At 37.9% G+C, this 15,710-nt stretch overlaps 1 protein-coding gene across 2 annotated transcripts in view; it reads left to right on the forward strand.

The window, feature by feature from the left end:
- Positions 1-15,710, forward strand: part of BARD1 (BRCA1 associated RING domain 1) — a 61,801-nt gene that overhangs the window by 21,113 nt on the left and 24,978 nt on the right. For both annotated transcript variants that reach the window (XM_054586174.1, XM_054586176.1), the window contains 2 exons: positions 5,858-6,819; positions 14,415-14,495. In XM_054586174.1, coding sequence (XP_054442149.1) covers positions 5,858-6,819; positions 14,415-14,495 — 1,043 coding nt within the window. The remainder of the gene's footprint in view (positions 1-5,857; positions 6,820-14,414; positions 14,496-15,710) is intronic.

A 15,710-nucleotide genomic window follows, 5' to 3' on the forward strand; every position in this document is an offset into this window, starting at 1 on the left:
TTGTAATCCTTAGTCTTTCTTCAAAAGTAATCCTGGTAACATTTCATTTTGACCTTTCCTCTAGATTTGAGATTATATCAGAAATGACTTAGTTTTGAAATCTACTTATCACTGCAGAGGAAAGACCTTGTTGAATTTAGACATTAAGTCTCCCTGTGAGTGGATACCTCATTCTGTTTGTTATGATTTCCAAGATCCTGTCCTAGTAACACTTTGGAACCAGGTGAAGCTCAGCTAGGACATAGGAAGGATGTCCGAGGGTCTGCCCTTCTTCAGACACACACTCTTGCTTTCAGCCGGGCTCATCTGTTACTGTCGTTCCAGTGGAGTTCTTCCATTTTTCTACCAGGAGGAAGAGATGGCTTCTTTGGAGGGGAGTGGAGTCTGACTGAATTCCTTTGCTAGGCTGGGATTGTGTCTTTGTAATTTTTTCTGAGATAAATACTAATTATTCGTATTTCAAAATACACTATTTTTTCTTTTCTTTTTTTAACCTGTTTAAAGTATTGTCTTTTACTTGGCAGATCTATTTATAAAGATAGCACTTTTATACTAGAGAAACATGAAGTAAAAAAATAGAAGACTAGATTTTGAAGTTTAGAGAAGTTTTGAGATTTTAGTTTTCTAGCTTATTAATTTTGAGTGGATAAAATAATAAAAATGTTATGTGTGAAAAAAAAACATCTGTGACACCTTAGTCATATAATTTTCTAGCTTATTAATTTTGGGTGGATAAAATAATAAAGTGTTCTGTGTGAAGAAAAAAAAAATCTGTGACACCTTGGTCATATAAGACATGTTTTATTTCCTAAACAGTGGGTGTTACTAGTCCATAGGAGTAAAATGCCATTGGCTTTCTTCTTAAAATAACTTAATTTTAGAACTTGATTCATTAAAATTTTTCTTTAGATCCTGTAGTGTAAGAAAAGTTTTACATAGAGTTCTTTTCAGCTTGAATGGGGTGTGATCTCTGAGGAGAAGGACAAAGCAGGATTCTGGTACTGTATTTGCCGTGTATAACGTGCTCCTTTGTATTATGCACACCCATGTTTTTGGCCCAAACTTGCAGTAAAAAAATCTTTGTCTTAATTTTTTAAAATTCAATTATTTATTTATTTATATTTAGATACTTGTGTTTTTTTTTTTGTACTATAAAGGAATTTTAGCATTTATTTTTGAACATACTATGGTACAAGAAATTTTATGTAAGAAATAATTACAAAACACAAGAACAGATACAAGGTATTTCAGGTACTACCCATGTATAATGTGCATCCTCATTTTTCCTTCAAAAATTTGGGCAAAAAATGCACAGTATATGTGGCAAAATACAGGTAGTTTCCTTTTTCTTTTTTTTTTCCCTTTCTTTGCTTTTTAAGTGGAGAGCAAAGAGAACATGTTTTAAGTGTCCCAGTTAGAGGAGATTATTGTATCAGTGTTAATTTGAAGAGAGAATATCAGGCAATATGAAATTATCTGTTAGTCATTGTTAAACCTGCAAGGTGGTGGTGGTGGTGGTTTCCCTGCCTTTCCTGTTTTTGTTTTCATCCCTGAAATGGCCTTTTGGTAATCCAGGTAGTGTGGAGAGAAGAGCACCGTGTTGGGAGTTGGGAGACTCCCCTCCACCCCTCATTTAACTTTTAATTCCTCATCTTTAAATGGAGAGAATTGGATGAGTGATCCTCAAGATAACTTTTAGACCCTAAAATGAATTCTAACCTCCCTTGTATACATACTTGTCAAGATTTAAGGGAGGATATAATATAATTTATTGATTGATATTTTCTGAATATTGCTTATGTGTTTACCACTGTGCTCATGGCCTGGGTTGGCTTTACTTGTCTGTTTGAGGTGCAAAGGGAGAATTTTAGGGAATATTTTTAAAAGCAAAATGAATGAGCTTAGAGGCAAAAAACAAGGCAAAAGAACTGGAAGGGGGTACCTGTTGGAATCCAAGTGGAAAGCTGGCTGTACAGTTCATTCACTGACTATTTCTTGAGCATCTATTAATGGGCAAGATTGGTAGGTCTAAAAATACAGTACATGTAGAGACTTCAACATATATAGCAAGGGAACCTCACTACTTCTGTGTCTCCTTGACTCGGACTGTTGTACTGCAGCACCACTTCACTTCAGGCACCAGATGTGGGGGTTTTCCACCCAACACGCCATTCAGTGACACCAGCCGGGTGTCCTGCAATTTAACTCAATTCTCACATTGTCTACTTGAGGATGGCATTGGATCTCATAGGTTAGGAGCTCAGTTCCACAAGTTTGTCCTCACCCTGACCCCATGACCTTCTCAGGCTGATTAATTTGCTAGAGTAGCTCACAGAACTCAGGAAAACATTTTACTTGCAATGTAACTGGCTCATTACAAAAAGACAGAGCCAGATGAAAGAAATGCATAGGGCAAGGTATGTGGGTAGGGGTGTGCAGCTTCCCCGCCCTCTCAGGGCACACTACTGTCCCAGCCCCTTCACCCGTTCATCAGCTTGGAAGCTCTCTTAGTCTTTTGAGTTTTTGTAGAGACTTTGTTACATTGGCACAGTTGATTCAATCATTGGCCATTGGTGGTTGATTCAGCCTCTAGCTTCTCTCCCCGCTTGGAGGTCAGGGCAGGGGACTGGATTAGAGGGCATACCCTCTAATCATAATTGGTTTCTCTTATACCAGTTTTGTTCTCACTTGTTTAAATTATAAAACACATAGAACATTTTTTTTTTTTTGCAAATGATGCAAGTGGTATAAAAGTTATAGGGTAAAACATGAAAGTCTCATTTTACTCTTTTCCCTCAATTGAAAAGCATAGATCCCTTTCCTTTTCAGAAGGACTGTTTTCATTGTTTAACCGTCTCATCCTTCTTTTATGAATTTATGAAAATATTTGGACATAAACATAATAGAATTTTTAAAATATAAGTGGGGTTGTGCTGCACTTAGACATGACTTTAATTTCTTTGCATGTTAGTTATATAACTAGCTAAGTGTCCGTAGTTAATTCATCCCCAGTTGAACACTGACGTTTTTCCTAATTTATGCTGCTAGACATGGCAATGATTAACATTCTTATACATCCGTGGTCGCAGGCACATGCCATGAGTATTTTGTATGTTTTATAAGATAGATTACTAGAGGTGAAATTGCTTTGTGAAAGGGAATATGCATTTAAAATTGGCAAATATTTAATCATTTTTTTTTGAAATACCTGGATTTGTTTTGCCAATGTTTCATTGAGCAGTTTTGCATCTTTAATCATAATTGACAAAGAGCCTATCCTGGATTCTTTCACATGCAGTGAGCTCGGGGAATTGAATATTTTTGTAATAAGCAGAAATTGGCCTACTCCCCCCCCCCCCCCGCCAGGAGATAACTACCACATCTGTCAGTTGCTTGCTGCCAACAGTCCTGAGAGACGGCCTGGGGAAAGAGCAGTCAGGGCCTTGCCTCCTTGGCGCACCAGGCGAGGGCATGCAGGGATGCTCAGGGCCCCAGGCAGGCTGTGTCTCTGGTCATCAGGGCTGGTATTCTCTAGGAGCAGTCAGTGGTGTCAGCCAGACACGTGGGAATCATCCCTGTCATCTTGTTCCTCTTTTGTTTACCAAATCCTATGAATTTTAGCTCCTAAATATTTTTCAAATAATTCTACGTTTTTTCTTTTTCTATCACCACCTCCCTAGTCTTTTATCTTCTACGTGTACTCCCACTTTGGCCTCTTAACAAGTATTCTTGCATCTACTCTTGCCGCCTTCCAGTCTATTTTCCTATACTTGAACCAAGAGTGATCTTTTAAAAACACAGATATGCCCTTGCCACCTGACTTACGTAAAACATTTTATTGGTTTTCCATTGCTCTTACCATAGGTATCAAAGTCTTTAACATTGCCAGCAAGACTTTTCATGGCCTGGCTATTGCCTATTTTTATAGTCTCATCATTATACCACTTTCTTCCTTGGTCTCTGCAAGGCAGGTATACTGGCTTTCGTTTAGTTCCTTAAATATGTAAACATATTATATGTGCTACTGCATCTTTAAACATTTTATCATCTTTTCCTGTCTCTTAGTTTAGTTAATATGTCAGACTTTGTATCTGATACTTTTTACTATTTCTACTGCTTCAATCCTTGCTAAAGCCACTATGAGCTTAATCTTGGATGGATGATAGCTGTGTCATGGTCACTGTGTCCCCTCCCTCTTTCCTTTCTAAAGTTCCCCCTTTGCATAGCAGCCAGGGTGGTCATTCATTCTAAAGCTTGAAACATCATTTCCCTTCCCTGACTTGAGTCTCAGTGAGGCCCAGCTTGCTTTACATCGATTGTAAGATCTCATTCATTTATTCAGCAAACGTACTGAGCATATGTGCTAGACACTATAGGCACTGGGGCTTTGGCAGAGTAGAGAAATAAATATTTGTCTTTTGAGAGCTTATATACCAATGGGTAGAGAGAGACAAGAAAAACCTAAGTACGAGTGACATAAGTAGGAGGTGAAGGTTTGTAAGTTTAACTGGGATGTCAGGGATAATCTCACAAAAAAAGTAACATTTGAGCAGTGACCCTCAGTTGAAGGGAGAGCAAGCCATGCAGTTAGTTGGGGAAGAGTTTCCTAGGCAAAGGGTCAGCAAGGGGAAAGGTTCCGAGGCCCCCGCAGAGTGGAGCGGTGTGTTTGAGGAGCGGCTGGGAGGCCAAGTGGTGGGCGTGGTGAGTAAGGAGAGAATAGGAAGTGAGATGAGGAGGGTCTCCTTATCCCAGGGAGGATCAGGTTCTGGCCTTGTACTCAGCTACTACAATTTAGGTTTTTATTCAGGCAGGTTGGAAGGTTTTAGTGGCTGGTGGGTTTTAGTGACATGGTCTGACCAATTATAAAAGCATCATTCGCTGCAGTGTTGAGAATAGACTTATGAGGGATGAGGCAAAGACGTAGTCAGGGAGCTGAGGTGGGAGGCCATTGTAATAATCTAGTGAGAGATGACGGTGTGTTACACCAGGGCATCGGGAGGGGAGGTGGTAAGAAGTCGTCAGATTTTGGATGGCTATTTCAGGTAGAACTGACAGAACTTGCATTTTGCATCAAGGGATGTGAGAGAGATAGCAGAGGCAAATTTGACTCTTAAGGTTTTTGTCCTAAGCAAATAGGCTGCTGGATGTGCCATGAGGAGTGGTGAGAACAGACATCTTTGCTTTGTTCTTGATAATAGGAAGGTAATAGGAACAAAATAGTAGATTCAGTCTTTCCAAATTAAGCATGATACTGGCTGTGTGCATTTTTGCAGATGGCTTTTCATTAGGCTGAAGTTCCCTTTTTTCCCTGATGTGCTCAGTCTTTTTAAAAATTATGAATGTTTGGCTATTGTATTTTTTTTCAATATTTGTTAAGAAAATCACATGGTTTTCATTTAGTTGTTGATATTGTGAATTGTATTGATTTTCAAAAGTCTTTTTAAAAACATTACCACCAGTTAACATCTTAAGTTTTTGACTGCTGCTTATAAAATTCCACACCTGCATATTTATTACTTTAATACCTCTCTTCTCCATGGCTCTAAAAACCACCAGCATACTGTATGCTCCACTTACTTATTTATATATTCTGGTCATCCCCAGTGGAACAAAACATAAGTTTCCTGTTTTGTTCTCTGGAACCTACAACATTGTTGGGACTAACGTAGGATTCTGTAAATATTTGTTGAATGACCGAATATCTGTGCTTAATGAAGTTCATAGTGTAGGAAGGGAGAAAGAGCAACAAAAATAAAAGGTGTGATACATTTTAGGAAAACCATAAATAAAATTCTGTGGGAGCTCAAAATGGGAGAGATTAAGTTCATGTAACATTACTTTTCTTTTTTCCTACCAGATTTAAAAGAAGATACGTCCAGGAAAAGCTTATTTAATGATGCAGAAAGTAAGAAGAATTCAATAAAAATGTGGTTTAGTCCTCGAAGTAAGAAGGTCAGGTACGTTGTAAGTAAAGTTTCAGTGCAAACTGAGCCTCAAATGATAAATGATGAAAATGCTCAGCAGGCCTCAGCGTACGAATATGTTTCTACAAGTCCTCCAGTGGATGTTTCCGTGAGGGCTAAAAAGGCTTCTACAAGATCTGGAAAAAGACAGAAGAAGAAAACTTTAACTAAAATCAACCAAGAATGGAATTTAGATGTAGATAAAAAAGATGGTCAACTTGACTCCAAAGAGGAATCTAAGGAAAAGCTGGTATCTTTCTGTATCCAACCATCAGTTATTGCTAGTCCTCAGAGAAATGGTGAAATAGACTTACTAGCAAGTGGCTCCGTAGCAGAAGATGAATGTGTTGGAAACTTAACTGAAGTCTCTCTGCCATTGGCTGAGCAAATAGAGTCACCAGAAATTGAGAGCAGGGATGAGGTAGTGATTCTTGAGAAGAATCCCCCTGAAAATGACCTTACATCTAAGAAATCTGTGCCCGTAAGTCATAAAGGAAAACGTGGGCGTCGCAGGAGACCGTCCAGTCCCATTTCTAAGAGACGTAGGAGCAGCACTCCCAGCACCAGTAGAAATTTTGTGAAGCAAACGGTGCCCTCAGAAAATATGCCAAAACCCGGCTCTTCCTTGCCATCTTCAAGCAACCTTAAAGTCGGTGGCACAGGAAGGAGAAGAAACAGTGACGCATTAGATGAATCCATTAGCTCTTCACCAGGTACACCACCACCTGCACTGAATAGTACAAGTTACAGACGGATGCTGCCCAGCCCCTCAGCCACGAAGCTGCCACCCAGTAACCTTACGGCTGTGAAAAGAAATCATAAGGGAGAGACTTTGCTCCATATTGCTTCAATTAAGGTATGAAGCTTACTTTGAAGTGCAATTTCAGAATGAGACCAACTATTAAACAGTTTCTTTGGATGAGTTTGCAAAAAAATGGGACAAGTTTGCCAGGATAATTAACCTACCACAGATGTGGTACTCTTAAAGACTGAATGAGAAATAAAACTCACAGGGGCTGCATGCCTATGTTCAGTAACAGCAGTGGCTCCTGAGCCTCAGGACCGTGATCTTGTAGGAGAAAACCAATGTTTCAATATTATAGCTTTTACTTTGGCAAGTGCTTTCATTTTTGCCTATTCCATAATGCTTTTGTTCAGTTTTCACCATTTTGTTTTATGAATATAGGCAAGTGCCAAGTTACTGCTGGCAACATGCCTTTCTTAGCAAAAGAGGTAGGGGCATTGTGAGAGGTGGCAAGTTTCTGTATATTTGAATCTCCTAGGGGGGCACTGCTGGATTTTGGAAGGTTGGAAGATGTGATTGTTGTGTTTCCCCCAATGACCAGGATGTTCGGCTGTGAGAAATGGCTCCTGTGGTTCACCACAAAGGAGTTCTCTGTGCCCCGGAGCCAGCAGCCCCTTTCACTAGCCTCTTTATTGAAGTTAATTCTTGTTATTTATTGCCTCAACTCTTGGGGTGTGGCGGTGTTTGTTTTGCAGAACCTGGCTGGTTTTTGGAGTATGAGGTGGATGGTCTTTGAAATTGACACAGGTACTGCATAGCTATGTTATGAAAATATGACATGGGAGAGCTTAGTACTAAATGAAATAGGTTTTTACAATCTTCCTCTAAATTTTTTGGGCAATCCTTGGATCTTTCACATGGATAGAGAACTAGGGCGGTCTGGAAGGAACCCCTTCGGGAGGTTGGTGACATAAAACATCTAGGAAGAACTTGGAGTAGACATTGAGTCCAGGGACCTCCTGTATTTTTGTGTGGAGAAAGAGAAAAGCACAAAAATGAATTTCTCCCAACTGTTAGTGTTTTATTATTTTCCTTGCTTTATCTTCCGTTGAATGATGAAGGTAGAATACTCTGTATTTGATGCAAGTAGCGGGGAGAACCTCCAGTATGACCACATGTTCTGAATTACATGTCCTTTGAACAACTTGAATTTTCAGAGTCAGCTCTGGTTATGTTTTAGTTTGATTTTTGCAAAGCATGTTTTTAAAAAAAAGTCAGACTATATATTTTTGTCTTTGTTTTTATATATAGTATATACATATATGCATAATATATACACATAAGCTGTTATAATCTTACATTATAATGTTATTAATGCTTCATGGACATAAGTGGCTAGTTTAATAATTATTTTCTGTTCATTTTTCTTAATAATACATAAGAATGTGGCTGCTTTAGTTTCTGCATTTTGCTTTCTGGGAATTATTTTCAGACCACCAGGTAAGCATCCACTTACACTGGTAGAGAATATTTCTTTTAACCATGCGAATAATTTATCTTTATTAATGAGGATCTCTAGGACCTAGAGTCTAGGCCATGGTTTGGCAAACTACTCCCTAAAAGGGCAATTAGAGTAAATATTTTCAGTTTTGCTGGTCAAATAGTCTCTATAACAACTACCCAACTCTGCCGTTGTAGTGCAAAAGCAGCCATAGACAGTATGTAAACCAATAAAACTTTACATACAAAATCAAGAGTCTGGCCTGTAGGCCATAATTCGTCTCCCCCTGGCCTAGGTCATGGGAAAAAGCAACAGTAGAATCTTCAAACAGGAAAAAATGGTGGCATGATGCGGCTTGTGAATTTTCTTCATTGAAGATTAGTTCATACAGTATTGTCAGATTGTTGGTTTACTAAGAGTCTTGCCAGCATTGGAATTACCCATTTTGATTCTCTTGAACATACCAAATGCTGTTATTGTCATTAGTTGGCAGATTCTAATACAGTACACTTATAAAAAGCTAATTGATTTCTATTGGTTTTTAACTGCTATTTAATAATGGTGTCTCTTAAAAATTTATTATGAGTTGAATGTATGCTCCCCACCCAGTTTGATTTGAATAGAACAAATATTTCTAAGAAGCACAGTGGATTTATTCGTATATTTTTCTTTTTATAAATAATATTTATTTCATTTTTACCCTAATTTTTTCGTTTGCAGCTGAAAATGAATAATTTATTTGCATTAGAAAACCAAATGCTGTCATTCTGCTATCTTAATTTATGTTTTGCACCCATCAGCCTGAGAAGATTAGAGGGTGCTCTGAAGTTAAAACTGCAATAAAATGAGCAAGGAATAGGGAAGGGGAAAGAGCTCCTGCCGCTGAATAATGAATATAGATTTGATGACCTTTCAGACAGGCAAAGCAAATAAGGGGAAGGACCAGGTTTTTTGCTGTCAAAGATTTTTTGTCATTGTTGTTTATAGTTGTTATTTTTCCTTGAAGTGTCTTGGCAGACTGGCATTTTCTGCGTTTCCATCGTCCCCTGAGATTGGAAGAGTCACAGTCGCACGATGCCTGCTTGGTGATGCACGGAGGGCAGAGGACCCTGCAGCACTTTGCATGGGCGTCCCCGCTAGGTAGCTCCTCTTGCTGCAGTGATGGCTTTATAGATTGGCCTCCGAACTCGGCAGCATTATTAACCAACTTCTTTACTGTCTTGCTTCGAACCTACCTCTCTAGGCATCTTTGTTGGCCACAGCCTTTCATAGCTACAACCCTAGTGGAAGCTACTTGTCATTTCTTGCCTTGACCACCTGTGTTAGTTTCCTGTTGCTGTCACAACAAATTCCTACAAACTTAGTGACTTAAACCAGACAAATTTATTTTCTTAGGACAGAGGTGTGGTAGGGTCTCATCAGGCTAAAATGAGTCTGTCAGCTGTGTTCTCTTTCTGAGGCTCCACAAGAGAATCCATTCTTTGATAATTTGGTTTGTTCCAAGGAGCTGCATGTTCCTTGTGGTTATAAGACTGAGATCCTGTTTTCTTGCTGGCTGTCAGCTAAACACCTTTCCTAGATTCCGGAGGCTGCCACCATTCCTTAGTTTGTGTCCCTCTTCCTCTGTCTTTAAAGCCAGCAACAGAGAGTAGTGTCCTCACATCATCTTCCTGGCCTAGCCAGGAAATGCACGCTGCCTTTAAAGACTCCCAGAACACTGGGGCCGCCCTGGCAGGGCAGGATAGCCTCTCCCACCCAGGACCCAAACCCTTTATCATGCTGCAGAGTCCCTTTGGTCATGTAAGGTAACATCCAGGTTCTGGAGATGAGGGCATAGAGAGGTTTGTGTTTTTGCGGGGGGTGGGGGGGGTCCTAATTCCAACCACACCAGGAACTATTTTCTTGCTCTGCTTTCTTGCATTCAGATCTCTATTTGACAGCCATGGTAACCTGACCTAAGTTGGAACTTGCCATTTCTCAGCTCCCTACCGGTAACTTCCTGGCCTACTTGAAATGCAACCCACAGGCCTTCCCGTGTCTGCATAGCACTATGAACTCTCATTTTAAAATTTAATTTCAAAATATTACATTTACTTACTAAATTTTATTTCATATTAGCTTCATGTTTCAAAAATAAAAAGTAGAGTATTTATAGTGGAAAGCCTCACTTCCATTTCTGTCCCAGCCACTATTGCCGACAAATCCTTCCTGCTAATGGCCTTCCTTATTTTCTAGTGTGTCTTTTGTAAATTTCTTTATGCAAATAAGCAAATGCTCTCCATATTACACAGTTTTTCTACACGTTTATAGTAGTATAGCTTTCCATGAGTTTTCATTATTTAACTGGTTCCTTATCGATAGATGGATGCCTGTTTTTTTAAAATTATTTTTTAATTTTTTTATTGTTCAAATACATTTGTCTCCATTTTCCCGCCACCCCTTTCCCCTGCCCCACCCACCCCCACCTCTCACCCTCAATCCTTCCTCCTTCCATGGACAAAGCCCAAGGGTCCTGTATTTCTTTCTTTTGCTATTACACACAGCATGGTTGTAAGCAATCTTTGTTTCACATGTGAGCAGGTATATCTTTTGGTTAAATTCTGAGAAGTGGGACTTCTAGATTAATGTAAAACAGCTGTTATCTTATTTATCTTGGGAATAGAAGGATCTTATGAAACATCCAAATTGCCTAAATATTCAGGCTGCCAGAAGGTAGAGAGATCATCAGCAGATACTGTCTGGACTATCAATTCTCATATCCGTTTTCCCTCAGGATCGTGTGCGTACAGGCGAGCTCGCTAGTTTTTAGTTTTGGGGTATATTCAGCATCATTTGAATGAAAGCCTCACAGGACTATTCTCGAATACCTTTATTGTACTTTTATTTTGTTACACAATAGGGATGTCGTGAACATTCTCATTTAACCAGAACAAAAGTTGAGAAACATCACGCTATTATTCCCCATGTTTCTCTCTGAATGTGTATGTCACCTATGGTTAAAATGTTACTGAGAGCATGTTATAAATGAGAGATTTTATGAGAAAGCATTATGCTTAAGTAGAAACTAAGATATATACTCATATTGTTTATTCTTCTGATTTAATGAAAAAATACGTCAGTATTTGACATTTCTCTAGACATAAAGAAATTTTTGATTTGTTACTCTAATATGTCACCTTTGCTGGAAAAACCTCCCCAAAGTTCTCTAGTATAGATACTTAAAATGGTAATGATTACTCATAATTCATGTCATAGCAGTGAACGTATTATGAAATACAAGAATGGCTTGAAGTTGGCATGTCATAGGATGTATTTGTTATGCAGACATGACACATAATATTTTGAAGGAAACATACAAGGCCTGATGTGCTTAACATCACCAAGGTGATGAGGATCTCCTGGGCAGAGAGAAAGTCCCTAGTGAGGAGCTCCTTCAGGCTTCGACTTTGTGGTTCGTTATCCTTTAAGGCAGTCATGTTATATTGTGTGTAAAGCCACATTGTCACATGTCCTTCTTACTAGCTTCCTGAGACAGTCGCAAAGGACTCAAAAGCAAACTGGCATCTGTGATATTTTCAAGACTTTAATTTCTGGAACACCTCTTGGAGCCAGTATCCATTTTCTCCTCTGTCACTTACCATTTTTGTAATACCAGAAGTTTATGTTATGAAGACTGGTTGTCGGAATCATCTGTGAAATTATTTTATTGCGTTAACTTTGGCTCAGAATCTAGGGAAATGTTTAATATATTTTAGAGCTCCATTCCAGATGACTAGATTTTGATTTTAAATGACATCTAGTTGCTAAGAGAAGTTTTAGGTACTTGGTCAGTTCATATACATTGAAAGCTTAACCATTTTGGGTAACTCATTATTATTATTGTACTTAACCATAATATCCTGTACTACTTTTATAAAGATGTTTATTAATGGTATTTTGGAAGTGCTAACCTTTATAATAGGGACAACATTTTGTTTGTGTGTGTTGTTGTTGTGTGTTGTTTTTGAAATGTTAATTTATGTTATCGTATGCACGAATGTGTGAAGAGTCCTTTGGATGAAGGTTAGCAATAGGAAAATTCAAGGAGGCATGCTTCTTTATTTTCAGCCTTTAAGGGGTTATTTCAAAATATCTAATCCTTTTAAAATTTCTTAGAAGCCTTGGTAAATACTTTCCTCAGATGATTATTTTCTTGCCATGGTTTAAGAAAGAAAAATCTCAACTATTTTTTTTTAAGTTGTGAGGAGAGTAGAAGTGAGTGCTTATTACTCGGAAAATATTCTATTACAGAAGAAAGTAATTTAAAGAAATCAGAAGCAGAAGTTAATTCATTTCCTGGAAACTTCATATTGGTTCAAGCTTACCCAGTTACTGTGGACCCTATCTAATTATCATAATTTTATTTATGTGCATGACATTAAATTTACATAAAAGAGAAGGATGAAAATATGACAAACTTTTAAGTACTAGGGAAGAGAAGGAAGGTTGGGTATTAAAAGCAAGCAGTTTGCATATCAGCTGTATAGTTCAGGGGAGTTTAGGGGTACAATGTTAACAAAAGACATCTCTGATTTGATATGAAAAGGTAACATGAAAGAAGAATACTACTGTCTAGCAGCCTTACAGGATATTCTTTTAGTCACTAAATTGTCACTCTGTCCCTATGTGACGCTTCCTGTGTGACTCTCCACAGTTTTGTTTCTGTTATTTTTATAGGCTTCTTTAGGTGAATGTGGTTTTACGTTTACCACGTAATTAGAATGAGAAAATTTTTTAGAAGGTTTTTGTCCGCTTCTTGTGTTTACTTTCATGTGGAAGGTAGGGAATACATGTTCCGGCTATTCATCTACCCCAAATTGTTTTAAAAATTCATGTTTGTATCTTGACAGGTTTTCCTGAGCTCATTTGGAACTGGCTTGAATATTAAAGCAAAAGTTGCTAAATACATGTTAACTTGCACAAGAAATACAGAATTTTCACCCCTCAAGAACTATGGAAAATGCTTTTTAATTTAACTGGAACATTTGATTTGAAACATACCATGCTTATTTTTTAGGTGCATTGAGTATTTAAGGTCATTTTGTTAATTTAGGAACAAAGGAAAATATATGTTTCATGTGGATTTGTTTTTTAGAAAACTAAGTAAGCTACTATGTTAAGATATTCTGTATCTGAGCCTGGCCAGGTGGCTTCATTGGTTGGAGTGTCGGCCCATGCACCAAAAGGTTGTGGGTTCAATCCCTGATTAGGGCACATACCTAGGTTGCTGGTTGGATCCCCTTTTGGGGCGTGTGCAGGAGGCAACCAATTGATGTTTCTCACATTCTGTTTTTTTCTCTCTCTGTCTCTCACTTCTTCTTTCTCTGAAATCAATAAACATATCCTCAGGTGAGGATTTTTTAAAAAGTTAAAAACTAATAATGCTGTTTTAAGGGGATCTTAATGACTTCAACATTATCAACCTATAGAGGACAAAAACTCATTTCAGAAGAGTATTGGGGCTAGGAGTGGGAGAGGAGAGATTTTGTTTTCACTAAGGAGGTGCTTCACAAGACACGACATTGTCATAAATAACTTTGGTCAAATACCAATTTTAAAATTTAGTTTCCAGAGAAATCTCTATTTCTTTTGGAGAAAATAAGCTTTGCTTCTGCCTAGAAATATATATTTGAATAAATAAGGTGAATATGAGCTACATTAGTGTACTAAGGATAGACTAACAGTCCATAAGACTGTTTTTGGCAGTTTTAAATATAATTTTACTGAGCAGCCTTCTTGGCTTTAGTTATCTTTTAAACAATACTGAGAAACCATTTTTGTGTATGCTCAAAATATCTAATCCCTTTAAAATTTTTTTTTTATAAATGAGATGCCTTTAAAAACTTTATTATGATCAGATGATCTGTGGCTGGTGTCATTTATTTGTTATTTTGAAAATGCATTTCAGCGTGGGGAGCTTATTGCAGAGATTTTGTACTCTGTAGTCAAGAATGAACCGTCTGAGTTCCAGGACTTGGTACCTCAAAATAATTCATACAGAACTTACTAATTATTAACTCATGAGCAGTAGGCATAAGGCATAAGAGAAAAAAATTGTTTTATCTTAAAGAAGCAGAATCTTTAAAAAAAAAACCTCAGTATTTTATTTTTTCCATTATGATGTTCAATTTCTTATTTATTTATTTATTTTTTATTCTTATGCTAGGGCGACATACCTTCTGTTGCATACCTCTTACAAAATGGAAGTGACCCGAATGTTAAAGACCATGCTGGATGGACGCCGTTGGTAGTTTTCTTCTTGTTTGCGTTTTATTCCCATTCTGTTTATGTTTTATAGTTATTATAGTTTACAGTTAATGTAGTCTGTATATCATTCTCTGCCATATATACACTCTTTTTAACCTAAAAACTTGTATTTTCAGCAAGTAAGAGAAAATAATTATTTTTCATTTAGCTCCTCAGTTGTGACAGGCACAAAATGAACTACCTTTTGACTGTCTTTAGATTTAGGAAACTAGTTGCACCACACCATATTGCTGAATTTAGCAAACGTGTGGAGAGGTAACTTCCACAGCCAACATCAGGCTCCATTCTGTAGCATTGCGTGTAATTGGAAACATTTTCTGGAACGGAGAGAGGTCAGAGGAACTGGGTGGGTTAGGAATGTATCACAAGGGACTGAGGATCTGTCTCGGCCTCACTTACATACCCTATCCAATTCCAAATAAATAGAGGCAGTAAAACTTTTCTTCGTTAATCATTTTTAAAAGTCTCTGCTTCTTACTGCTAAAATGCAGCATGAAGAATAGTCTGGGAAAAGAATGGCACAAATACATGGCAACAAGTGCTATATGGGCGAATTATATTAGGACAGTAAGCATGTGATTAGAGTACAGCCGTAGATGTGTCAGCAGATGAAATGTAAGCCCTTATCCTGGGAACTGGAAATTCACAAGAATTGTAAGATCCTCAATAGGCCAGGTGCAAAAAAGGTTTAAAGTGGTACATAATGACCTCTCTGCCACACTTAAGCTGGGAGGGTTTAGACTGGATCAGTCTTTGTTGTTTGGACTCTATGGACTGGCTAACCTTTTCAAAGAAAAGTTAATTTTTTTTCAGCCACTGAGGCAAATTGTAGTAAAAGTTGGTGAGTGATTTAGAGGACCTGGTGCCTAATTTAGATTATTTTCTCTTAGAAATAAACCTATAGATGTGTAGTAAATACCACCTATTATGAATTGAATAGCACAATATGCCAGAGACCTGTCAGATTACAGCAGAGGGGCATTCTTAGCAGTTCATTAGACATAAAGAAAGATTTGCATGTGAGACATCTTTGAACATTCCATTGTTGCCAGTTATGCCATTCATTCAGTAAGTCCTTTGGAGGATCTACTCCACATTACTTCTGTTAGCATTGACACCAGGCATACAGTAATTTGTATATGTGTGGAAACACCACTTAGCTTATGGCTAAGTACCTGATTTAGTGAATTCTATT

Source organism: Pteronotus mesoamericanus, unplaced genomic scaffold (assembly GCF_021234165.1).
Source record: "Pteronotus mesoamericanus isolate MK-2021 breed Mesoamerican mustached bat unplaced genomic scaffold, CSHL_Meso_final contig_90, whole genome shotgun sequence".
Lineage (NCBI taxonomy): Eukaryota > Metazoa > Chordata > Mammalia > Chiroptera > Mormoopidae > Pteronotus > Pteronotus mesoamericanus.